The sequence below is a fragment of the Protomyctophum bolini genome, assembly GCF_963924005.1.
Source record: "Protomyctophum bolini genome assembly, chromosome: 23".
Taxonomy (NCBI): Eukaryota; Metazoa; Chordata; class Actinopteri; order Myctophiformes; family Myctophidae; genus Protomyctophum; species Protomyctophum bolini.
In genome coordinates, this window is record NC_137884.1 from 27,273,684 (window position 1) to 27,301,091 (window position 27,408).

Genomic DNA, 27,408 nt, shown 5'->3' on the forward strand with positions numbered 1-27,408 from the left:
GAAAACATTTGAGAACCAGTTCAGTATAATAAACCTGGGATTTACAAAACCCAGTATAAGGAGAGATTTGCATATCTTTCACCTATAAGCTCTCAGAACATCAATGTTTTGAGAGCCCACTTTTCTTGCTCGCCCCTCTATTACAACTCCTCATCCTCCTCCCATTCCTCCTCTTTAAACCGGGCCTAGTAAATAACCTCTCCAGTCCAAACCCGGTGCTCTGTCTGCGGGACAAGCTTGTGAATGTCTTTATTGAGTGGATGTAAAACGACCTCCTCAACGGACATGCGTCACACACACAACAACGTGTTAAAACGTGTCACACTGCTCAACTTTTATGACTGCTCATTCTTTCATTGTTCTCTCTCTGTCTCTCTCTCTCTCTCTCTGTCTCTCTCTCTCTCTCTCTCTCTCTGTCTCTCTCTCTCTCTCTCTCTCTCTCTCTCTCTCTCTCATGTCACTCTGTTTACAACTGTTGGCAAGGCATCATAACTGCCCATCTCTCTACTCTATACATACTATTATTGTTTTATGGTTTTGGGTTTTATATTATATGCTTGTTTATTTTTCCTACGCATATTGCATTGTCTTTTACATGTCTTTCTGCTTGTTTTTTATTAATAAAGTTGTGTCTTCAGGCAATACTTAAGGCTTATTGATTTATTCATTATATTGCCATATTTATTTATTCATTGTATTGCCATATTGGTGACCTTGACAGTGGAGTTTCAGGGAAAAGTTGAGTCCAAGATTATTTACAGTGATATTCACAGATGGACACTGTAACTGGAACCATTTAGAATGTTTATTGTCAAGCATGAAAAGGGCAGATGTATTTCAGGAATAGTTTGTATGAAAATGAAGGAATAGTTTGTATGAAAATGAGGTTATAGTTTGTATAAAAATGAGCGAATAGTTTGTATGAAAATGAGGGAATAGTTTGTATAAAAATGAGGTTGTATAAAAATGAGGGAATATAGGTTGTATAAAAATGAGGTTATAGTTGGTATAAAATGAGGGAATAGTTTGTATAAAAGTGAGGGAATAGGTTGTATAAAAATGAGGTTATAGTTTGTATAAAAATGAGGTTATAGTTTGTATAAAAATGAGGTTATAGTTGGTATAAAATGAGGGAATAGTTTGTATAAAAATGAGGTTGTATAAAAATGAGGGAATAGGTTGTATAAAAATGAGGTTAAAGTTGGTATAAAATGAGGGAATAGTTTGTATAAAAGTGAGGGAATAGGTTGTATAAAATGAGGTTATAGTTTGTATAAAAATTAGGGAATAGGTTGTATAAAAGTGAGGGAATAGGTTGTATAAAATGAGGTTATAGTTTGTATAAAAATTAGGGAATAGGTTGTATAAAGATGAGGGAATACTAGTGGCTTAATTAAAAGTCCACGCCTACTTTTACATGAAGAAGAATATCCTACGATCTGAGAAGACAGTAAAGCCTAAGTGTATTTAATACCCAAATATAAGAGGATACATTTTAACAACACTTAACAGAAGATAACAAAGGCTGTGTTAGCAGGACAAGCAGGTGGAACTAGAGGGAACTTGGGAAGCCATAGAGAGCAGTGCAGTGCCAAATAGATCGCTATGACAACTGCAACACGGTCTGGGCATTCTCCTGCGCCTTTACGCACCGAGTGAAAGGAGAGGAACATCCGGACAAGTAAACTACACAAGGGTAACTATCATTTATTCATTTATAGCCTACACTTTAAGTAGCCCTACACTACGACAATTGTATAATCCGTTTAGAATTGCCGAAATGGCGACTTTATGTGGACTCGAGACTGAGAGCTAAAACAACATTATCTGCATCGACTTTATTTCAACGAGGCTCTCTCTTTCTGGTGGTAATATTTCAAGTGAAAGAAGTGAATTGCAGATTGTTCAGATTCTATTTCTTTCTTTCAAAAGTTTTAACGCTTAATTCGCTTTAAGTAGCTTGGGCTAGCCTAGCCTTCTTGTTTTTGCACAATATCATAATATTATTATATTAATTCGTTATTTAGCCTCGAAAAGAAAATATGCTCGTAGAAAGTTGTAGGTCATTGTCGGTCTATTTTTACAATTTTACAACATGAAATTACCTTTCATGTTGAAACCATTTTTCACATGGTCCAAATACTTTACGAATGTGTTCTCTAAATAAGTGCATTTGTCCTCTTATACAACGCCAACACATTTGGTATTATAGTGGCACCTTTATTCGAAGGATATCAAAGCCCCAATTCATTGAGATATGCATCATCTGATACAATTTTCGTGGCGACCCTTATTGTTTATTTGTGTAGCCATAGTGGCACTATCGCACATGCTGTATAGCGCCACACACACACACACACACACACACACACACACACACACACACACACACACACACACACACACACACACTTCAGATTAGGTCGTGTCGACGAACAACAAAACAAATGCATTCTCCAATGACAACAATCTCATCATAAGCCTTCCTTCCCTCTTCCCTCACTCAGGCACTTTCAACAGTTATGGCCAAAGTGCTGTCTCTTAACATAGGGGAGGGTGACCTGCTGTGTCCTCCTCTGCCCAGAGGGCTGGTCATTGGTCTGAGGAGACCCCAAACTGCTCCAAGCACCACTACTTACCTCTCTTCAAAGCATTCCCCTGGAGGAGTGGGAGAATCCAGGCTGACTCCACTCATATCCAACAGAGGTAAGTAAGTGGCTCCTCGGATTTCAATTAGTGTAGGTGGTTTGTACACTACAGTATTGGCCTGGCTTTAGTGTTGACACACTAACCGACACACCGACACTGAACAGGAGGGGGGGGGAGGTTATCTTTGAAAAACTAAGAAGGGTCCCGCACACTGTCAGAAACTTGCCAAAAATGTTTCTCTTTATTGGGTCGACGTTTGGGTCGATTAGACCTTCATCAGGACAGACATTACAGGGCACAATAACCACCAACAAACATTTATAGACCACACCCCCTAGTGAGAAGTTCATGGAGAGATGCAGGTCATTGGCTGCACAGATAACCAGAAATCATAAGACACGCCCCTCAAAACCATATTAGACCGTCCCACACCCTAAATAAAGAAAAAGGTGTATATGCAATCCCATAAAACAAAACAGTTTATCAGGGTCAGGGCATCACTAAAGAACAAAGGATCATAATTATGACAGTGTAAGACAGTCATCCAGGTCTTCAATATCTAAAAGACAAGAGAAGTCATATTAGTGGACCCAAACGTTTAAAAACACACAGTGAGAATACAATATTATAGAGAAGCCACAACAGTACAAAAAGTTAAAAGCACAAATATATATAAAGGCAGTCCATCCAATCAAAGCATGATGAATCACAGCATAATGTTAAGTGTGAATGAATCATTAAGACCCTTAGGGGGTTTGCATTGTAAAGATCCAGAATGTTTCTCTTCTTTGAGGTCAAGGTCGCCACCTCTGGGTGGCATTTGGACCTGTTCTATCCCCTGAAATCTAAAAGAGGACATGTCGTGCTTTAAGTCATTAAAATGAAAAACAGACCTAGACTAATACACAATGTCCTTGTTGAATACAATTTATTTATTTCTTTTCCTCGAAGTATGTGGTGGGATAAACTTGTCACTCCTTTGCCTGTCCAGTGAAGTCCCCTCCAGATGAAGCCCTGAGCCTGGACGAGGTGGACATGCTGGTCCAGCAGAGGCTGAAGGAGCGCCCGGGGAACATCAGGACCGCCTTCAGGGCCCTGGACCCCCACGGGAGGGGCTCGGTGAGCCGCGCAGAGTTCATTCACGTCCTGGAGGCCCTGCTGTCCCTCAGCCGGAGCCAGATCAACACCCTGACCAACAAGGTGACAAGAGAAGAACGCATGAAAAGAGATCAGATTCTAAAAATGTTCTTCTACATCCTGACAGTTTTCTGAAAAATCTATGTTTCTGTGTCAGTCGTTCTTCGACTGACATAGTCGGTGGTGCGCTATGAGCTTGTAGATCTGCTATTTTTCAATAGCTAAAGCATAACATAATGCTAACACCAAAATGGGTTAAAGCAGCACTCTGGCAACTTATTTTTTTATGAAGTACAATTATATTTGTACCATATCCCTCTTGAAAGGATAGAACCTAAAACCGTATTGTATAGCTTATGTTAGAGAGAGAGAGAGGTCACTCCTTTATTAACTGAAAACGATTCCGAAACACCACACTTCACATCACAGACCAATTATTGTTTGGAGTGCACTCAATTCTGGCAAAAAGAACATCACGTTTAATGTCAATGTCAACAAAACCCACTTGTAATGTAAAACCCACTGGCCACTTCAGTGAAGTGTTCGACAACTCAAAGGTGTATTCATTACAGACTCGAGTCAGGCGTATTTTGCGAGGGTTAGTCTAGTATAGCTAATGTCTTTCATTCATGTATTGCAGTTTATATGGTTGATTAATTTCCCCTCACACAGGGGCAGAACAATGCCGTCAGCGTATTGTATGCAGCTGCAGTCTGTATAGTACAGTGTGTTTGGAGCAACTTTAAACATGAGACGTTACCTGATCTGATCTACTTGACATTGTCAGAAGTCGTCACTCAAGACACGACAGCTTGGTCTGTAATAGAGGCCTTAAGGAAGGAAGTGTCTGTCAGTTCACTTCAGACCACTTTAGTCTGGTTGCGTGAGTAAAATGGTGAATGGTGCATTTTATCCAAGGCACTTCCTCTCCCTGTCAGTGGGGAGTGTTGGCTGGGAGGAGGCGTAGGACTAAGGCCCCTCTCTGGGTGTGATTTGGGGTCCTAACAAAATTAATATCAACATCTTAAAACCAAAATGCTGAATTCTGGGTTTGAGCTCACATGCCCTTTTGATGAAACTTGTGCTTGTAGATCGGCTATTTTCAGCATGCAACCAAGTGTAAAATGACTGGATGTCTTGTCCTCTAGTTCGAGTAAGTTAGTCGATAAAAACAACAGTGCCAAGGCGGACATAATTATACTGATGAGCCCTGGTGATACTATATGGTCAGATCCTGACACTGTCTATGCTATGTGAGGCATCATCCACTAGATGGCAGTAGAGGATATATCATTGTCCATTCCAGACAGCCGACGTTGACAAATGAATCTCCCTGGCAATGATGACCAGTCACAGACACACATAATCTGGCAGCATTGGAAACAGACGCTATCCCCCCAACCCCCCCACTCTCTCCCCCCCCACTGCTGTGGAGTGGCTGGCAAGCATTTATTTTTCCCTCCCCCTCATACATTCTTTTGACTTATCTTTGTGCAAGCCTTTTGATTCATATCTCCGTAGCAGTGCGTCTGTGCGTGCAAATGAAAACGTGCAAAGAAAATGTATAAATTAACACCCCTCCCTCCCTCCCTCCCTTTTCTCGGGCTGTACAAGTGGAGTAACATAAGTGCCGTCAGCTGGTAGATGCATAGGTGGCAGAAACACCAGTTCTTTTATCCATTTGTATAACTCTTTGAGTGTAAATTAGCACCTATACAGAACATGCCTGTAGAGAGAAAGCAGTCTGAGGGAGAACCAGAGGAGTGCCTCTCAGTCTGGGGTGATGCTTCTTTTTTATATCTTTTTTTTATTCCACGATTTTGTAATTTTTCACCCCTGTGTCAATCATCTAATGTGATCCTGGGCTCTACACACCCTCCGCCAACCTAGTCCCCATATATGGGGGACAAGGGGAGAGCAACGGACTTGAACTCATGCTTCCTTCATGCCTGAGTGTCCAAGTTGCTCCTTTTACACCTGACAGGGGGGAGTTTCCCTGGTTGGACGTAGCGTAGCGCGTGGAAGGAACACGTTATTCCAAACCAGTTCCTTTCCCCTCCATCAGGCGCCCCGGCTGACCAGGGGGAGGCAGTTTAGAGACCAGGATTACTGCATGTTTTTCTAGGGGACACGGGGAGAACATGTGAGGGTACCTACCCTAGGGGACACGGGGAGAACATGTGAGGGTACCTACCCTAGGGGACACGGGGAGAACATGTGAGGGTACCTACCCTAGGGGACACGGGGAGAACATGTGAGGGTACCTACCCTAGGGGACACGGGGAGAACATGTGAGGGTACCTACCCTAGGGGACACGGGGAGAACATGTAAGGGTACCTACCCTAGGCTAGGGGACACGGGGAGAACATGTGAGGGTACCTACCCTAGGCTAGGGGACACGGGGAGAACATGCAAACTCCACACAGGTGATGCTTTTAGGAGAACCAGAGGAGTGCCTCCCTGGTTCTCCGGTCCATTCACGCCACACTGGGCTGTGGCGGCTAAATGATCGGCATTCCCTCCCTCCCACACATGGCGGAGCCCCCCACCCCCCCTCCCCCCATTCCGCGGTGGTGTTGCGGCACACGGCGGTGGCGTGCGGGCGTCTCTGTCGCTCCTCTCTCTCTCTCCGCCACTGTAATTGTCTCTCTGCTGTTCCGTCTCCCGTTCCGTCCCAGCGCTCACGTCTGACAGTTTGACTACCCGTCTTTTTCCCACACACACATTTTCCACCCCATAATATCAGCACTTTGTGTCTTTCAGCCCCCCCCATCCCCCCTCCCCCTCCTCCCCCTCGCCCCTCCATACTTCCAGCCCCCTCAAGACTCACCGTCTTATTCATTAATCCATTTTGATCGGGAAAACCCCTTTTGGTTTATGTTATGCTTTAGCTATTGAAAAATAGCAGATCTACAAGCTCATAGCGCGCCACCGAGTGAAGAAGTTAAAGAATCGAAGAACCACTGACATAGAAACATAGCTTTTTTTCAGAAAACTGTCAGGATGTAGAAGACATTTTTAGAATCTGATCTCAGGACAAAATGGGTTAAAAGACACTATGTGTGCGTGTGCGTGTGCGACTGTGCGTGTGTGTGTGTGCGTACGTGCACGGTGCGCGCCCGTGCTTTGTGTGAGAGTTATGAAAGTTAACTTTAAAGGACCATCAATGCAGCAGCAGCTGTTGTGCGTTCTGACGTGATGATGTGAGAGTCGTTTTGTGTTCAAGGGAGAAGAGATGCCACAAGCAGCCCCCCCCCCCCACCCCCACCACCCCCCTCCCCCCGGCACGCCCATCCTCTTTTCTTCTCTTTTCCTATTCTCCCACCCCCCCCCCTCCACCCCCCAAAATGCTTTTATTTTGTCTTTGCCGCCCCACATTTTGTGATTCCCCTTTTCTAAAGGCCTACTGTATAACATGTGTGCATGTGCGTGTGCCAGGGTGTGTGTGTGTTGTGTGCATATACAACGTGTGTGTGTGCGTGCGTGCGTGTTTCTTTATGGCAATCAATTATTAAACGTGTCAGTTGCGCTCAAACAATTGCAAACAGTCGTACAGACAGTCGTACAGAGCTAAACTAGAACGGGCTAGAGAGGGAAATGAATAAGAGAAATACTGAACGCATCAGACATAGAACAGAGAGAGAGAGAGAGAGAGAGAGAGGGGAGGAGGGGGGGGGGCAAACAAACCCAGACGACAGACATCATGCATATCGTCTCTATTGGGTGGAAACCTCATATGTCTAAAAACCCGTAACAGGATTCAAATCAACCCATTTTGATTCTAAAAAATGTCTTCTAAATCCTGACAGTTTTCTGAAAAACCTATGTTTCTATGTCAGTCGTTCTTCGATTTTTCAAAAAATAGCAGACCTACAAGATCGTAGCGCGCCACTCGGTGGCGCGCTACGAGCTTGTAGATCTGATATTTTTCAATAGCTAAAGCATAACGCATAATGCATTGCTAACACCAAAAGGGATTCCCGGCATCCTTCGCGGCGGCACGCTGCAAGCTTGCGGATATGATGCTTTTGTGTAACTCTGTAGTCAAGTATATCCCGTTCATTTATGAAAATAATTAATCAAATAAAGTTAAAATAACAGCACATAAGAGGTTTCCTCCGATATGCGTTAATTGCACCAACACATACCGCGCGAAAGTGTTGCAAAAAGTTGCAGGAAATCCTCGCGGCGGTGCGCGACATAAGGGGATCCCTCATGAATGATGCCGTGGGGTTGCGACCTCCGTCTCACCTTCAGACTCTGAACGCTGATCCTCAGGTGTAATAAAAGCTGGTCCCAGGTATATAGAGCATGGAGTGGGGGGGCCTCTTCCTCTGGGGGAGGGGCTGGGGGGGGGGAGGGGCTCGGCGGCGCAGCGTTCCGCTCCGCGGCGGCCTGATAGCAGTGATAATTAGACGGTGGGGTGTCTATCCCATTCTGACCTGAGATCAGATTCTAAAAAAATGTCTGTTCGAAAATGACAGTTTTCTGAAAAAGCTATTTTTCTATGTCAGTGGTGCTCAACCTATTTCATGTCAAGGACCCCCAGAATTATCTCTATTGGGCCACGGACCCCCATCTCAAAATATGTAGTTCCAGGGACCCCCCAAAAGCCAATATTTTAGTTAAAAATGTTCGCTCTGAAATATATATATTCAATGATTTGCGGCCACATTTTAACGATTTTTCAAAAATAGCAGATCTACAAGCTCGTAGCGCGCCACTCGGGTATGGCGCGCTATGAGCTTGTAGATCTGCTATTTTTCAATAGCTATAAACTAAAGCATATAGCATAATGCTTTAAACAGCACCTAAAAGGGGGTTCTCCCGCCCAGAATGGGCTATAATAAGACTCAATGCCAGGATAGCTCTGTGGGGACGAAGCCGCGCTGGATTACACTGCGGAAGGATGTAGGGCAGGGCAACTGGGACTGTACTTTGATTATGAGCCACCAAAATAGGTATACGTACGTGTGTGAGTGTGTTTGTGCATGAGAGTGTGTGCGTGTGTGTGTGTGTGTGTGTGTGTGTGTGTGCGTGCGTGCGCACGTGTGTGTGTAGACTATTTGTCTGTTTGGCATTGTGTGAGTGTGACTAATCCATTTTGTGCGGGAACCCCTTTTGGTGTTTGGTGCATCATGTTATGCTTTAGCTATTGAAAAATAGCAGATCTACAAGCTCGTAGCGCGCCACTGAGTGGCGCGCTATGAGCTTGTAGATCTGCTATTTTTGGAAAAAATCGAAGAACGACTGACATAGAAACATAGCTTTTCCAGAAAACTGTCAGGATGTATAGAAGAATTTTTTTTAGAATCTGATCTCAGGTCAGAATGGGCTAATCCAGTTATTTGTCTGTTTGACTGTGTGCATAAATATATGTATGCATATGTGCCAACTGTTTGTTGTTTGACTCAGTGTGTGTGTGTGTGGGTAAGGGAGAGAGAGAGAGAGAGAGGTACAGTACAATATGCCAACTATTCCTCAGTGAAGAGCACATTCGGGCGGGTGTGTTTCACCGTGCGTGCAAGTTTGTTTGACAGTAGGATTGCGTTTGTGCGTGCATATGTGTGCGTGAAAACTCTACAAGGTCAGAACAAAAGCATCGCAGGCTGGATTCCCCCAGGTGTGACCCGTTCTAGACAACAGCACCTTATTCCCCGAACGGCCTTGTTCTGAAATTACTGCTCAAGCCACCTGACGCCAGCCAGCCAGCCAGCCAGCCCATGAGCCAGCCAGGCATATCATTACACTGCTCTTAAACTCCCTCTGCGGGGACGGCGGGATTACACGCACCGTTCCGTTGTCACGGCCCGCTTGCTTGCTTTGCGCGCTCGAAATGTGTGGCGGGCGGCCCGGCCCGCAAACCTTCTTCTGAGCGGGTCGGGAGGAATGTTGAATGAAGGTTGCGCCGCGAAGACGAGATGAACTACATCTTTAGCGATCTGCACGTTGAAAAATTAGTCAACTTTCAAAATGACAAGCTCAACTAGATCTACCCACCCAAAGAATATTATACAACGAGTGGCTTTGGAATAGTGGCGATGGCGTTATATACCGTATAAGACTAATGCACTTTGAACATTTTGAATTGGTAGGGTTTTCTGGCATATACCTTTATAACTTTGTAATGCTACTGACGTTTGTGAAACATTTGTGATACAATACAATAGAAGGAAGAGGGATTTAGCAACATGTGTATACACAAGTCACAGGAAGAAATAATAATAATTAAAGTAAAGAGAGAGTTGGGAGGGAATTTGGGATAATATCTCAGGATCTTAAATCTCTAAACTTGTGTCACGTAAAAAGTACTGTACCGTGTACTGTACATATATCACTGCAGTCCTCCAGAACCAAACCCAGTACTGTAGGAGCATAAATACACTGAATATACAAAAGTATGGAATGTGCAGAGAGTACTATAGTATGTACAATGTGCATGTACATTTAAATGAACTCACTGTGTGCGTTCTGCTCCTCTGTGCGCTCTGTAGGTGTGCAGGAACGGCGTGACAGACACAGTGGACTACGTGGCGTTCCTGAGGACATACAGTCCATCTCCCACAGCACACAGAGCTAGGAGCAGAATGAGGTAAAACACATTGTACAATTAGTAACACGACTGGGACAAGATTTGGGGGGGGGGGGGTCACGGCTTACAATTATTGGAAAATATGCAGGCTATAGGATTATAGGAGTTTTTAAGCAGGGGTCTTCAACCCTATAGGGCAGTGGTTCCCAAACCTTTTCATGTCAGGGACCCCCAATTTGACACTCATTAGCCCTGCGGACCCCCATTAGAAAATATACGCCAGGGACCCCCGTAAGAGAAGATTTGTACGTCTCTAGCAGTGACTATTAACCATTTTAATTTCAAGGACCCCCAGGTTTGACATGCATATTAGTCTACCTACCCCCATTTAATGCCAATTATATCTCTGGGACCCCAATTTATATTGTAAAATCAATGTTAATTTAACTCACTGAGAGTGTACAAATGGAACCAAATTTGGTTCCATTTGTACACCGAGTTAAGGGTCCATTTGGTTCCAAACTATCATTTAGTTGGGGTCCCCCCTGGAACTCCCTCAGGGACCCCACTTTAGGAACCACTGCTATAGGGGGTCCTCAGAGTTACTACAGGGGGGCTGCCAAATATTTGTGTGATAGAAACACTTTTTCTCACATTATCTTGAACCCCAGCATCCATATTCTGAGGAACATTCACTGAAAATAGCAGATCTACAAGCTCACAATGCATCGTGAGCTTGTAGAACGACAAAGAGGTTTAGTGTAGGGGGGAAAAAGAGCAGACCACCCACATACAGGTTTTAACCCAAGTATTATAAATACATATTAACATGAATCCAACACAACGCTACACAAATCTATGAAGCTATATTTATGAAAAGGTTTAATCAGCAACACAATTTTATACAATATGTATTGGGGGGTCCCTGTTTCATCTCTCTGTCAACTAAAGGGTCCTTGGCCTGATTTAGAGGTTATATTTAGAGGTTTGGTTCAGGGGCTAGGGTTGGATCTGTGCTTACAAATCTAGTTCTGGCTTCTAGATCGGCAATGTTGGGCTATAGGGTGAGCGTCAGAAATAGCCCAAAACTGCAAAAGTTGCAATTCAAAAATGCATAAATCTTGCTGTCCTCGCATACGCTAAATACTGTTCTGTCTCAAGCCCACCACACACCGTCTGCGACCGTGTGCGGCGCGGCGCGTTGCTGCGCGGCGCCGCCGCCTGGAAAATAGAACTGTGTTCTATCGGCGCGCCGGGCGGCGCGGCTCCGCGCGGCGGACGGAGCCGGTGTGCGTTAGGTTCATTGACAATAATGGAGGCGGCTGTGCGCGCAGCGCCGCGCGGGGGACGCAGCCGGTGTGTGTCGGGCTTTAGCTACTATGGGCAGTCTGTCTATCTGGAGAAGGCGTTGTTTCATTTATCCCTAGGTGGCTTAAAAAAACCCAAAACAAACATCCTGTCTAGTAGTGTCAAGTAATAGTATGTCATCAATGTGCTGTGCTATATATATACTGTATATTTTTTTCTTTTCCCTCTGTGTGTTAAGCATGTGCAGCAGTTATATCTGGTTGGACCATAAAATGTAACCCAATTCTGATCAGTGTTTGGGTCTATTGTATGTGTGTGTGTGTGTGTGTGTGTGTGTGTGTGTGTGTGTGTGTGTGTGTGTGTGTGTGTGTGTGTGTGTGTGTGTGTGTGTGTGTGTCCATGCATGCGTGTGTGCGTGCGTCTCTCTCCCTTACCAGGCAGGGTCCAGACAACTCCTCCTCCATGCCCCTATGTGAGATACAGAAACACCTCAAAGAGCAGGTTCGTTATCCGTCCTAATTTGGCCCACCTGTTTTAAACTGTTCCACAGTGTTCCTTTAAAGCTCTGATCCGTAACTTTTAAAGCTCTGATCCGTAACTTTTATGTCCTACCCGGGTTTACCCGCACAAGACAAAACACATTACCGCAAAACACCCTTATAACGATCAGGTTTACATTCAAACAACCTACTGTACTGTACAGAGCCGGACACCCAGCGGTCAGTCATTTAAAAAAAATGTCTCCACTGATTTCTGCTATACATTAGACCTGTTAACGGGCCTGTAGTCACAGTACCATGCAGTGGTAGAGAAAATAAAGAAACCCTATTATTTAATTTATATGATGAAGCAAAAACAGAAGAACATTTTAAGACATTTGCGGATTAAAGAATGTCCTTAATTAAGACGTCACAAAGTTGAAAGACAAAACATCCCTTTTTTCTTGACCTCTTGTCAACAGGCATGAGACAGAGATCAGGTGCCTTTGATCTCTGTCAACGTGTACTGAAATTGTGTGTGTGTGTGTGTGTGTGTGTGTGTGTGTGTGTGTGTGTGTGTGTGTGTGTGTGTGTGTGTGTGTGCACGCGCGTGCATGCGTGTGCGTATGTGTGTGCGTAATACTGCGTACGTGCGTATGCATTGACGGTCACTCTCTGCTCCGCGTCTCAGAGGAGCAGCTGGTCCTGATAATGAGTGATGCACGCACACGCACACACACACTTACACACACACACACACACACACACACACACGTGTGATGAAGTACCAGTCACAGCTGTTTATCCCACGCACTCGCTTCACTTATCAATATTCAATTAAGGGACCACCACGAGGCCCCTCCCACCCACCCACACCCTCCCCCCCCCCCTCCCCCCCCCCCCACTCAACTATAAAGGCCTGATTTATGCTGCGTCGTACGATGGTGTCGATGAGACGAGAACAGCCGTCGCTTCCGTTCCACGCCACATTGTGAGATTGTACACGTACACTAGGCTATTTTATGAATCAGGCTGAACACCACCTCTCCTGTCCAACCCCTTTGCCTACAAATGCCTTCTAAATCTCGACAGTTTCTATGTCAGTCATTCTAAAACTATTTCATGTCAAGATCAACCCCCAAGATTATTATGTAATTGGCTTGCCGACCAGCCAATTACAGGGATTCCCCCCCGAAGCAAAGATTTGAGTTAAAAATGTTCGCTGTGAATGAATATATATATTCAAAGCTTTACAAGCTCGAAGCGCGGGCACTCGGTGCCGCGCTATGAGCTTGTATACATCTGCTATTTTTCAATAGCTAAAGTATAACCATTTTGACCTGAAAATGTCTGTTTGAAAATGACAGTGTTCTGAAAAAGCTATGTTTCTATGTCAGTGGTTCTTCGATCTTTCAAAAATAGCAGAGCTACAAGCTCGTAGCGCGCCACTCGGTGGCGCGCTATGAGCTTGTAGATCTGCTATTTTTAAATAGCTAAAGCATAGCATAACATAATGCTTTAAACACCAAAAGGGGTTTCCTCCTCAAAATGGGCTAAACCGACAGACAAAAGAGAGTTCATCTGTTCTCTGTTCGTCTGATCCCTCCCTCCCCCCTCCTCTGTGTCACTTAGAGGTTTCTCCCCTATTTGCCTCTGTTTGTGATCTGTCTCCCTTCATTCCCCTGTTTGTGATCTGTCTCCCCTATTTGCCTCTGTTTGTGATCTGTCTCCCCTATTTGCCTCTGTTTGTGATCTGTCTCCCTTCATTCCCCTCCAACACTCTCTCTCTCTCTCTCCCTCTTTCATCCCTCTGTTCAGAGAACCATCGTCTCCCCTCAGCTTGTCTCCTCTACTCATAATTCACAGTGACAGGAAAGGTTAGTGCATTCGGTCTGACACAGAGAGAGAGAGAGAGAGAGAGAGAGAGGGAGAGAGAGAGAGAGAGAGAGAGAGAGAAGTCAAGTCTCTTTAAGCTTTGTCATTACACACACTTAAAACAACACAGTTTGATCTAACAAAGCACGGCACGGCACACACACACACACGGCACGCACACACACACACACGCATGATTCTCAGATTTTACTCAAAGAGAATAAACATGGACCCTTTAACATTTTACACTCTCAGAGCTCCACATGCCACAACATTTAATTTTCCTGCCATAGTGTCAACCCCCTTACACCCCTGTGTCGGATCGCTGGTTAGACTGGCATATTCACCGATATGACCCGATATGAGACACACACACACACACAGACACACACACACACACACACACACACACACACACAGTCACACAGTCACACACACACACACAGTCACACACACACACACACACACACAGAGAGGTGGGGCTTGTTGGATTTAGGGGCCGGTAAACAAAAACACAACAGCACTTTCATTAATTAAGGACCACAGGGCTGGGTGGGGGGGCAGACGGACGGACGGACGGGTGAGGGCTGTTAAGGTACTCCGAGCGTGGCGCAGCGCCAGGCCTTCCAACTATGCCAACCTGAACACAGATAGCCCATATTGTACGGCATACTATGGCACGCCGTTTTTCATAATTTTTGAGGATTTGAAAAAAATGCAAAAATGAAAAAAACGATGGGTTATAGCCCATGTTTTTTGAAATTTTGAAAAAAAAAGTTAGCCTCGTTTCCGCAATTTCCGCAATTTCCATTTCCAGATGGTGAGATCAGACACAAAATAAATACATAAATAAATCACACCCGTGTGAAGTGAGGGGGCGCTCTTATCATCGTAGATCCTGAAATAGCCAATTTTTGCTCGCTAGGGCCCCTCAAAAACACAGGACATTTGAATAGCAACAAAAAAATCACACTTGTGTGAAGTGAGGGGTGCCTCGCTTCTTTAGACAAACGTTGTATACTTTTAACAAGGTACAATGACTTGGCCATAGACTTGGCTGGGGTCCTGTTTGTGGGGGGGGGGGGGGGTGCTGTAACTTCTGTTTGTTAAGCAAACATTACAACCAAAAAGTCCATAGACTTGGCTGCCACATGACGTCATGAGTGGACGTCCGATCTACAAGCTCACAACACATTGCAGAGCAATGCATCGTGAGTTTGTAGATCTGCTATTCTTTGGCAAGCAGCTATATGAGTAGACGGCCCATGCATGCAAGATGCATTATAGTCGACTAAATCACCCGTCGATTTATTTGACTAAAATCGTATGATATTAAGTCGACTATAACTAAAAAAAAACATTACTAAAACTAAATAAAAAAATCAACACTATATAGTTGGAGGAAAGAGGGCCAAAGGGAGGCAGGACATCCTAGCGAAGGATTCAAGGAGCAACGCAGAACAAAAGGCAGATAGAAGGGGATATGGGGGGGTGGAGAGAGAGATGAGACACGGATAGCGTTGGAGATTTGGACGATATCCCCTCTTTCTGCGTTCATTAACCCGTTCTGACCTGAGATCAGATTCTAAACATGTCTTCTACATTCTGACAGTTTTCTGAAAAAGCTATGTTTCTATGTCAGTCGTTCTTCGATTTTAAAAAAAAATAGCAGACATACAAGCTCGTAGCGCGCCACTCGGTGGCGCGCTATGAGCTTGTAGATCTGCTATTTTTCAATAGCTAAAGCATAGCACAATGCTAACACCAAAAGGGGTTTTCTCGCCCAGAATGGGTTAATACCGTAAGATCTCCCCTCGCTCTCCTTTGTGATTTTTTCCTTTTTCTTTCTGCACATTTCTAATTAGCACACTACACTATCCTCTACATTGGGGAGGGAAGGGAATCATATTTATATCTGTCTTTAATACATTCTCTTCATTTGATCTTTTTTTTTTTTTAAACGCGCTGCAGCTGCTAGCGACCCCCCTCCCCCCACTCCTCCTGGTGGTGGAATGAAAGGTGGTCCAAAAAAAGCAGGGCTAATTGTTACGCTTGTGAGAATGCCTTAATTTACGCCTTTACGGTTGAATTAAGTTTATTAGATTACAAAGAAAGAAGTATTGGAGACTTTCTAGAAAGTTTTAATGGCTTGCGTCGTGTCGTGAAATGACCAAAAAGTATAAACAAAAGACACTCTTCTGGCAAACGTCTCTCTTTGAAATCATTTTTCCCCACAACGACGTGGGAGGACATTAACTTAATAATGATTAAAGCAGAGAGAGCTGAGCCAGAAGGCAAAGCTCGCCATGAAGTGTGGGTCATGACCGCAAAGAATAAGGTCGCCGAAACGAGAATACAAGCGGCCCGAAATGAGGTTTCTTCGACGGGTGGCTGGCGTCTCCCTTAAGAGAGATAGGGTGAGAAGTTCATCTCCCTTAGAGATATAGGGTGAGAAGTTCATCTCCCTTAGAGATATAGGGTGAGAAGTTCATCTCCCTTAGAGATATAGGGTGAGAAGTTCATCTCCCTTAGAGATATAGGGTGAGAAGTTCATCTCCCTTAAGAGATATAGGGTGAGAAGTTCATCTCCCTTAAGAGAGATAGGGTGAGAAGTTCATCTCCCTTAAGAGATAGCGTGAGAAGTTCATCTCCCTTAAGAGAGATAGGGTGAGAAGTTCATCTCCCTTAGAGATAGGGTGAGAAGTTCATCTCCCTGAAGAGATAGGGTGAGAAGTTCATCTCCCTTAAGAGATAGCGTGAGAAGTTCATCTCCCTTAGAGATAGGGTGAGAAGTTCATCTCCCTGAAGAGATAGGGTGAGAAGTTCAGTCACGCGAGAGAGACTCAGAGTAGAGTCGCTGCTTCTTCGCCTGGAAAGGAGCCAGCTTAGGTGGTTTGGGGCATCTGGTTAGGATGCCTCTCGGGCGTCTCCCTATAGGGAGGTCCTCGGGGCACGTCCCACTGGGAGGAGACCCCGGTGGCAGACGAAGGACCACGTCCCACTGGGAGGAGACCCCGGGGCAGACCAAGGATCACGTCCCACTGGGAGGAGACCCCGGGGCAGACCAAGGATCACGTCCCACTGGGAGGAGACCCCGGGGGCAGACCAAGGATCACGTCCCACTGGGAGGAGACCCCGGGGGAAAGACCAAGGATGAGATGGAGGGATTACATCCACTCACTGGCCTTAGTTGGAACGTCTCGAGATCCCCCAGAAGGAAGTTACTAATGTTGCTCTTCATGGAGAGGGAAATCTGGAGCTCTCTGGTGGAGCTGTTGCCCCCGCGACCCGCCTACGGATAATCGGTTGAAGTTGGATGGATGATTAACCACTTCAGCTGTGCACAATAATTCTTCCTACAAAGTAACCGATCTATTTTTTGTAAAATGTAAAAATCGTTTCCTGGATTATTGATTATTATATATATAGAGAAGGATTGCCAATCTGAATTGGACTCATTTTGGACTAGAACCCAGGTGGAGTACTCCTTCTGAGGCCAGGACAGTTTATCGAGGGCCACAGCGTATAAAGTACCAACCATTGTTTTCCGGCCAGCTCCATCTGTTCCATTTTTAACCCATTGTAACCTGAGATCAGATTCTATAAATGTCTTCTACATCCTGACAGTTTTCTGAAAAAGCCATGTTTCTATGTCAGTCGTTCTTCGATTTTTCAAAAATAGCAGACCTACAAGCTCGTAGCGCGCCTGTATAGCGCGTATCTGCTATTTTTCAAAAGCTAAAGCATAACATGATGCTATAACACCAAAAGGGGTTCCCACCGAAAATGGGTTAAATGGATCTTAGTAAACGTACAATGTCAGTTATAACGTACGGCACACATGAGGGGAAACTACCTCCTCGCCGGGCGCTCACCGAGAGGGCCGACAGCTCGTCTAATCAGAGTCCAATTAGACAAGAGACTTCTCTGGGCGACAGAAGCCTCTGATTACCCAAGAGTCAACGGGGGTATATTTAGTATCGGCGCTCCTGTTCCTCCTCCACGGTTGGGGGAGCGCCGTGGCGCCCTGCAGCTACACGGTGAGGTGGCGGGCGCGTACGTGCATGGCGGAGGCTTTGGGAGCGGCCGTGAGATGAGACGGGCACACACACACACACACACACACACACACACACACTGCCGAACGACGAGAGAGGTGTTTACCTCTCTCTCACCCCTCTACCCCCTTTCTGAAACCAGCTCCTCGCCACTCGCCCTACACACTTGCCCTCGATATGCGCGTTCACGCGAGGCTGCGCCATATTAAGTGTCGTCCGAAACCAAGCAGCCTTGAGTGGAAGTGGCTTATAAAGCCCTCAAGAGCGAGTCTGTGCCGATCTAGACTCCATTGCCTTGTGCAGCCCTGCTCTCTGTCCGCATGGAAACCGCCACCTACAAATGTAAGAACCACCACAAATAAATGATAAATAAACTCCTCCTAAACAATCTTCATCTGATGCAGAATAGACCTTCAACTGATGTTCACAAGGGCTCTTTATTTACCCCACCGTGAAAAACTATAAATGAAACCACACAAACAAAACAACTTTTAACAATGATTTATAAACACCATGGATGTATATGACATGTCATTTTTGACAGTCACGCTGTATTTCCTTTTTCCATACTACAGAGGTGTCATATTGCTGTTCCTGTCAATCATGCTTATACAAACACCCCCTCTCCTCTCCCCCCCACAGATTGGAGCCAACCTGAAGACCATGGTCCGCGTGTTTCGCCTGTTCGACCGCAGCCGCCAGGGGGCGGGGGTCCAGCGGCACGAGTTCCGACGCATTCTGGACAATTACTGCCTCGCGCTCACAGACAGGGAGTTTGAGAGGTAGGGGGGGGGGGGACGGGGGGGCAGCGTGTCAGAGCGCACGCACACACCCACGCACCCACATAGGGCAGTATTTTGCGTGTCTTAAGTACCAGGTCTTATTACTTAACTTGAATAAACTAAAGACCTGGAGGCGTGATCAATGCCATTTGGCTATTCTGAGTGGCCAAAGAGCAGGTCTCCAGGTCTTTAGTTTATTCAAGTTAAGTAATAAGACCTGGTACTTAAGACACGCAAAATACAGCCCATAAACCGTAAAGCAAGATGTGTACTCTGGGGGAGCATAGCACACCGTATCGCAACCCTAAACTTTTAACGGAAGATTTACAGGTCTCAACTACGACTCATGTCTGTCACATGAATGTGAATGCGAAAAATTGTCCGTCGACCTTTTTCCCACTGACAAAAACGAAATAAAAACTAAGCTCAGATGATGACTAAAACAAAGACTAAAATATATTGACAATTTTGTCAACAAATAAAAACTACGCTAAAATGTTGGGGAGGAACTATAGAAGAGATTCAGTGGAACTAAGACAAGTCGTTTTATGTTTGGTTGCGCTCGGGTGTTGCGTCTGAATATAGCAGATCTACAAGCTTGCAGCGCGCTGCTGTGAGCTTGTACATCGGCTATTTTTTTAGCATGCAACCACGTGTAAAATCTAACCATTACAATCCCATTATCACGGCCTGCCAAAATACATTTTAGTCGCCAAAATCAACTGTAGATAAACTAGAACACTAAAACGAAGTCAAAACAAACACGGATACTGTACACTCGTACAGTATTGTGGCCATGTGCAACAATATACAAACACATACAGACATACACAAGCTAGCACATTCTGACCTGAGATCAGATTCTAAAAAGGTCTTCTACATCCTGGCAGTTTTCTGAAAAAGCTATGTTTCTATGTCAGTCGTTCTTTGATTTTTCTAAAATAGCAGACCTACAAGCTCATAGCGCGCCACTCGGTGGCGCGCTATGAGCTTGTAGATCTGCTATTTTTCAATAGCTAAAGCATGACATGATGCTAACTCCAAAATTGGCTAGTGCACACAAATAATTAGCGGTTCCCCAACTATTCCCAGTATTCCCGCCGGTAATCCTTTGGATAGGAGGAGATAAGTACTGTACAGTAGAGATAACTACCGTACAGTAGAACTTTGTGGTCCGATTTTAGAGAAAGCTATAATTGACTTTTAAAACTTAACGGGCCCTGCAGTCAAATCCACACCCCGACGGCACGGCTCAACTTTCTCTGACGTGGCTCTGGAGGATTCTGAGTGACAGGTTCATTTTATACCACTTTAATTGGTTTCAGTGCTCGGGACTCCCTCTCCTCCGCGCGCTTCTCCTCCAACGTGTGCATGAGCACAGATTTAAGCGTAAAACCATGTTGGTTTCCACGCTCTTGTTCTGTGTTGAGTGTAATTATTGTTTGTGTTAACATCTTGACCTGGTGTCTCTTCTGCTCTCTTTCTCTAGGGTGTGGCATTACTACAGTCCCAACAACATGGCCAATATATCTTACAAAGTGTTCCTGGAAAAGCTTGGCTTTGGCCAAACAAAGAACACCAGCTTTGCCCCAGATTGCACCAAACTAGGTAAGCGTTCAGGATCAATGCAGGCATTTAGACATGATGGGCATTCAGGATCAATGCAGGCATTTAGACATGGGCATTATAGCCATCCAAAACAACCAGCTCACAAACCCTGGCCTCACCCACCTCACCCCTGCCCACTTTGACAGGCTGGGATGGCTTAGGGTCGACGACAGAGTACAGCATCTTGCAATGGGTCTGGTCCACAAGATTCGATACACCACCAAGATACCCATGTACCCGTCTAAATACTTCCTTAATGTAAACGAAGTCCACACCCACAACACCAGAGGGAGTGCAACGAACCATGTACAACCCAGATTTGGCACAAACAAGGGACTAAATTATTTTCGCTCCTACATATGCCACCAAAATGTGGAACGCCCTACCAACAGTCATTAAGACATGTGAATCCCTTGACTCCTTCAAAACCTCTCTCAAAGGGCACCTATACGGACGGCTGCAATTCCACTCACAGTTAACAGTCTTTGTATTGAGTTTGTGCTTGAAATGTACTGTAATTCTGCAAACTGTTAATAAATCAATCAATCAATCAATCAAAGGCTAAAAGGTTCTGTACTTGATGTGCCTTCTGAAGAGCTGGCCAGCCACAGGGTCACTCCCACCCCGCAGAGAGACCAGCAGGGACACTGCATTAAGGGCCGCAGGCCGGCGTCTTCTGGGAGCAGAGGTGACCCTTCCCCCGTTCAGGGTCTGACGCCCATCGAGCTGCACAATCTCTTCCATGAAAAGGTGCGTGGTACAGTCGCCTCACAGCTAGAAGGTCCTGGGTTCGATTCCCGCTCGAGACGCTGTGGGTGCTGGTGGCGTGTATCCTCCTCCGCATCATCAGTGCCCATACCCGAAGGCGGGGTTTGGCGAAAGGGCCTTTCTGTGTGGAGTTTGCATGTTCTCCCCGTGTCCCCTAGGGTAGATACCCTCACATGTTCTCCCCGTGTCCCCTAGGGTAGGTACCCTCACATGTTCTCCCCGTGTCCCCTAGGGTAGGTACCCTCACAAAAACATGCAGTAATCCTGGTCTCTAAACTGCCTCCCCCTGGCCAGCCGGGGCGCCTGATGGAGGGGAAAGGAACTGGTTGGAATAACGTGTTCCTTCCACGCGCTATACGTCCAACCAGGGAAACTCCCCCCTGTCAGGTGTAAAGGAGCAACTTGGACACTCAAGCATGAAGGAAGCATGAGTTCAAGTCCGTTGCTCTCCCCTTGTCCCCCATATATGGGGACTAGGTTGCTCTCCCCTTGTCCCCCATATATGGGGACTAGGTTGGTCTCCCCTTGTCCCCCATATATGGGGACTAGGTTGGTGGAGGGTGTGTAGAGCCCAGGATCACATTAGATGATTGACACAGGGGTGAAAAATGGGTTACAAAATCGTGGGATAAAAATTATAGATAAAAAAAGAAAAGGTGCGGACCCACAGCCTAAGGCCCTGATTCGTCCTTGCGCACTAGGGTGTTGCGTCATCGTAAATAGATGAACTTGCATGTATACCGTATGCGACACAGATTGCAGATCGGGGGGGGCCGTTTCCTGTTGCGCAACACAATGCGCAATCAAGTCTACATCAGGCGTTAAACGGCGGCGTGTGTGTTTTATTCATTCTGTTTGTATTCTGTCGCCATCTGGCCCCCTTCCCCCGCATCATCCCCGCTAACCCTTTCTGGGCGGGGACCCCTTTTTGGTGTTAGCATCATGCTATGCTTTATAGCTATTGAAAAATAGCAGATCTACAAGCTCATAGGAGCTCATACGAGCTTGTAGGTCTGCTATTTTAGAAAAATCGTGAAAATGTGTCACAAATCTTTGAATATATATGTTCTTTCAGAGCCAACGTTTTTAACTCAAATCTTTGAATATATATTCTTTCAGAGCGAACGTTTTTAACTCAGATCTTTGAATATATATTCTTTCAGAGGGAACGTTTTTAACTCAGATCTTTGAATATATATTCTTTCAGATGGAACGTTTTTAACTCAGATCTTTGAATATATATTCTTTCAGAGGGAACGTTTTTAACTCAGATCTTTGAATATATATTCTTTCAGATGGAACGTTTTTAACTCAGATCTTTGAATATATATTCTTTCAGAGGGAACGTTTTTAACTCAGATCTTTGAATATATATTCTTTCAGAGCGAACGTTTTTAACTCAGATCTTTGAATATATATTCTTTCAGAGCGAACGTTTTTAACTCAAATCTTTGCTTCTGAAGGGTTCCTGGAACAACATATTTTCAGATGGGGGTCGGTGGCCAATTACATATCATATTTGGGGTCCTTGACATGAAATATTGAGCACCACTGACACAGAAACATGAGGTATTTCAGAGAACTGTCAGAATTTAGAAGATTTTTTCTTTTTTTATTTCGAGGTTAGGCCTAAATGGGTTAAAGACGGAAGGGGTAAATTGGCTCTAAGTGGCACGGCGGTATGCAACGCGACGGAGGGAACACTTCTAATTAAAATGTTTGCCCAGAAAAATGAGCTCCTGAGTTAGCGTGTTAATCACGGCTAATTTTATGGGAGCGGGCGGCGGCAGCATTCGGGCTGGCTGGCTCCTCTCTAGCCAATCAGAGTGTCACACTGGGAGGATGCTCGCCATGGCAACCGCATCCCCGAGTGTTGACTCACTTCCTGTCCTTATCGACAGAGAGAGAGAGGGAGGGGGGTGAATGATGAGAGGAACACAGTGGACACACAGTGGTAGAGCGAGATGGAGATCTGTGTTCAATCATGTATATTGTATAATATATAATATAGTATAGTATGTATAGTTGACATAGATACTCCACTGTTACGTTCTTAGTTTATACATGATTCATGATAACTACTTTTTATATAATGTGATGTATTCCCATGCTTTTGTTTTTGCTTAATGTAAGTCGCTCTGCCTAAATTGTAAATTGTAATCCATTTATTGCAGAGGAGCGATTCTAAAAACACCTTATAAATATAACTCCGTTAGTTTTCGGAAAACCAGAAATGGATGAATAACAATAATCATGTTGCTATATATATCGTCTCTGACATGTGGAAACCTCAATTACCTCATGTGTCCAAAACTGTTACTTTTTACAGGATTCAAATGCAAAAGAACAGCAAAAGCAGCAGATCTACAAGCTGTGGATCTGCTACTTTTGATGCTTTCGTGTAACGTTGTAGCATGATCAAGTAGCGTGTTGATTGACGAGATAAAAAAAGAACACACACACACACACACACACACACACACACACACACACACACACACACACACACACACACACACACACACACACACACACACACACACACACACACACACACACACACACAGAGTGACATAACAACAAAAATGACAGACACTTTCCCGTATTTAACCCATTCTGACCTTGAGATCAGATTCTAAAAATGTCTGTTTGAAAATGACAGTTTTCTGAAAAAGCTATGTTTCTACAGTATGTCAGTCGTTCTTCAATTTTTCAAAAATAGCAGACCAGCTTTCCAGGTCCAAAAACAAAGGGTTAAGTAAGGTGTGTGCGTGAGTGAAGTGTGCGTGAGTGAAGTGTGTGTTCACGCGTACATACATATACACTGTATGCTGTCAGCTCATGCTCACGTGTGTGGTTCCTCCGTCAGATGCGTGAGGTCTGGACCCCGCTGTGGCAGACCCTGCAGGCGCTGGACGCCACCCGCTCTGGCCTGGTGGAACGGCCCGCCCTCAGAGCAGCCCTCGGCAGCTTCCTGTTCCCCATGAGTCCTCACCTCTTCCACCTGCTCACCAGCCGGTACACAGAGCATACTACCTCTTATACCCTATGAGTCCTCACCTCTTCCACCTGCTCACCAGCCGGTACACAGAGCACACACCCAGCTCGCTCTTCTTGAGCCTCCTTTTTGTTGAGAAGGAGCTGTATATTTAGTCATATCTTTAGTCATTGTCACACTCTGCACTAGTGTGGGTACTGGGTAGTGTTTGCCGTAAGGCCCAGGTAGCAAAAGCAGCCAAAAACTGTAAAATCACCAACAAATCGCCAGAGAGGCAACCAGTGATCAAAATGAGGAACTGAAGTATCTAACTAACTGGACAGATTGGCCCTGGAGGTCTTTGCCCCTCCACAGTCTCCACAGTCCTAGTCTCCCAAAGCAATGGCAGGTCTCCCTACTTAAATAGGCTAAGCCCCTCCCACTGGACCATACCAATCCTGGATTTATTTGACAATTTAACCAGTCCAGTAATGTCCAGAGACATTCCATTCCATGTACACATTTTAAAGTGTCACATATTACTCTACAAATTATCCACATCATTAATGATACCGGTAATCAAGAGTACTCCACACAAAACCAATATAGGCATGTTCCCCACACGCCCACAGTTGGTAGTTGCTCCCTACAATGAAGTCAACAATCAAGCATCAAACAATGATGTGTGCGACTGCGTGTGCGTGCGTGTGTGTGTGTGTGTGTGTGTGTGTGTGTGTGTGTGTGTGTGTGTGTGTGTGTGTGTGTCTTGTCCCCTCCAGCTATGGGGTGAGAGCCACAGGGCAGGTCAAATGGAAACATTTCATGAGTCATTTCGTCAGCCGAGGAGACGAGGACAGCGCTGCTCACTCCAACAGGTCAGTTACCAAAAACTGTACCAAAAAATAATCTCTGGAAAACAACTTTTCTTCAACTGATGGAACAACAATACAGGCGCTCTGTGAAAATAATAAATATACATGTATAAGGGAACTGCAACTACTGTTTGTTTATACATGTAGAAGGCCCATACCCGAGGTGGGGTTGGCGAAAGGGCCTTTCTGTGTGGAGTTTGCATGTTCTCCCCCCGTGTCCCCTAGGGTAGATACCCTCACAAAAACATGCCGTAATCCTGGTCTCTAAAACTACCTCCCCCTGGCCAGCCGGGGCGCCTGATGGAGGGGAAAGGAACTGGTCGGAATAACGTGTCCCTTCCACGCGCTACGTCCGGCCGGGGAAATTCCCCTCTGTCAGGTGAAAAGAAGCAGCTTGGACTCCTCATGCATAGAAGGAGGCATGAGGTCAGTCCGCTACCCCCCCCAGGTTGGCAGAGGAAGTGTAGCGCCCAGGATTACTTAGATAATAGGCACTGGGTGAAAAGAAAAACTGGGTTACAAAATCGTGGGATAAAAACATTGTTTAAAAAAAGATATATATATACATGTAGAAGGGAACTGCAACTACTGTTTATCATGACAATTCGCTAGTCATGTCTCAACTCAACATTCCCTTTGTCCTCTCCTCTCCTCTCCTCTCCTGTCCTCTCCTCCCCTCCCCTCCTCCCCTCCCCTCCCCTCTCCTCTCCTCAGGACATCAGGGGTTTATCCAGGAGACGATCACTTGGATCTCCAACAACAGATCTACTCTTGGCTGAATGAGATCTTCCACCTCCTGGACAAGGTGGGTCCATTCAAAATGAGTTAATAGCACAGGCAGACTCTTCACATACTAGAGCATGTCTGAAAAAAGTGTCAGAGCTGAAATATGAAATAAATGCCCAAACATGTAGCTATAGGTGTAATGTTAGAGACCACAGAAGACATGTAAATATGATATAAATGCCCAAACATGTAGCTATAGGTGTAATGTCAGAGCCCACAGAAGTGAACCTTTTCAAGCCTGTTTTCTCAACTCGCTGTTTCTCTGCAAGACGTTACTCTATAAGCCATATCTCCAAAACTGTCAAATGTAGTCACAGTGGTTCGTCCTATAGCATGCATTAATTGCAACTCCTTTCGTTCCATCCTCGTTATAAACCAATAGACTGAATCCCGCTATAAGTTAGGAGGTAAATACGAGACGGTAATGGTTTCTGGATGCCATCACAACGCAACGGGCCCAGGGGAGTTCTGGTTCTGCTCGGTGTTGGCAGTGACAGACAAAGATAGATGCACACATGCTCAGGTATGTGCTGTTAAATGTTAAATATATATATAGAGTCTGCCGCTTTACAGATGAGCAGATCATTGGCAGCGGCATTTTTTGATGGCCATAAACATGATTAGATGATTGCATATGGCCAATGGTTAGCCACTCAGTCATACGAGCCATATGTTACTCTGACAGCCAACCCCCCTCCCTTCAACATGCCTGCGCCACATCAAGTTCTGCCTCTTTAATTTCAAATCGCTCTCCTTCAGCTGGGCTAAAACTTTGGAGTTCTATTAAACCATTTTGGACGGGAATTCCCTTTTGGTGTTTTAAACATTATGTTATGCTTTAGCTATTTAAAAATAGCAGATCTACAAGCTCATAGCTCATAGCGCTAGGAGCTTTTAGGTCTGCTATTGTTTTTATCGTGAAAATGGGCCTCAAATTTGGAATATATTTTTTCAGAACAAACGTTTTTAACTCAGATCTTTGCTTCTGGGGGGGTCCCTGGAACAACATATTTTCAGATGGGGGTCTCGGAGGCCAATTACAGATCATTTTTGGGGTCCTTGACATGAAATATTGAGTGATATATAGGCCTAGAAACATACTGTAGGTATTTCAGAAAACTGTCAGGATTTAGAAGACTTTTTTTTCAGGCCTAAATGGGTTAAACTTGTAATGGGGGTGGGGGGGGCGGGGTGATATTTCTTACATTCATTCACAGCCATGTTTGATGTTCACGCCATTCGCCATCGCACAACAACAACTGGCTTCCAAGTTTAAGGGAGAGTGTGTGTGTGTGTGTGTGTGTGTGTGTGTGTGTGTGTGTGTGTGTGTGTGTGTGTGTGTGTGTGTGTGTGTGTGTGTGTGTGTGTGTGTGTGTGTGTGTGTGTGTGTGTGTGTGTGTGTGTGTGTGTGTGTGTGTGTGTGTGTGTGTGTGTGTGTGAGTGTGTGTGTGTGTGTGTGTGTGTGTGTGTGTGTGTGTGTGTGTGTGTGTTTTGCGTGCATGTGAAGCCTCTCCCAGATATGAATCGCACATATCTATCTGCCAAAATCTCCTCCTTTTATGGGATGGGGATAAAC

General features: G+C 45.1%; 1 protein-coding gene across 1 annotated transcript in view; it reads left to right on the forward strand.

The window, feature by feature from the left end:
- Nucleotides 1-2,522: 2,522 nt before the first annotated feature.
- LOC308311019 (EF-hand calcium-binding domain-containing protein 6-like) overlaps nt 2,523-27,408 on the forward strand; it is a gene marked incomplete at both ends in the record, with an annotated part of 54,565 nt that continues 29,679 nt past the window's right edge. The window contains 9 exons of the mRNA XM_080757514.1: nt 2,523-2,706; nt 3,641-3,849; nt 10,282-10,379; nt 12,065-12,128; nt 18,682-18,821; nt 20,311-20,429; nt 21,025-21,179; nt 24,067-24,215; nt 25,761-25,851. Of these exons, the coding sequence (XP_080613640.1) occupies nt 2,523-2,706; nt 3,641-3,849; nt 10,282-10,379; nt 12,065-12,128; nt 18,682-18,821; nt 20,311-20,429; nt 21,025-21,179; nt 24,067-24,215; nt 25,761-25,851 (1,209 nt within the window). The remainder of the gene's footprint in view (nt 2,707-3,640; nt 3,850-10,281; nt 10,380-12,064; nt 12,129-18,681; nt 18,822-20,310; nt 20,430-21,024; nt 21,180-24,066; nt 24,216-25,760; nt 25,852-27,408) is intronic.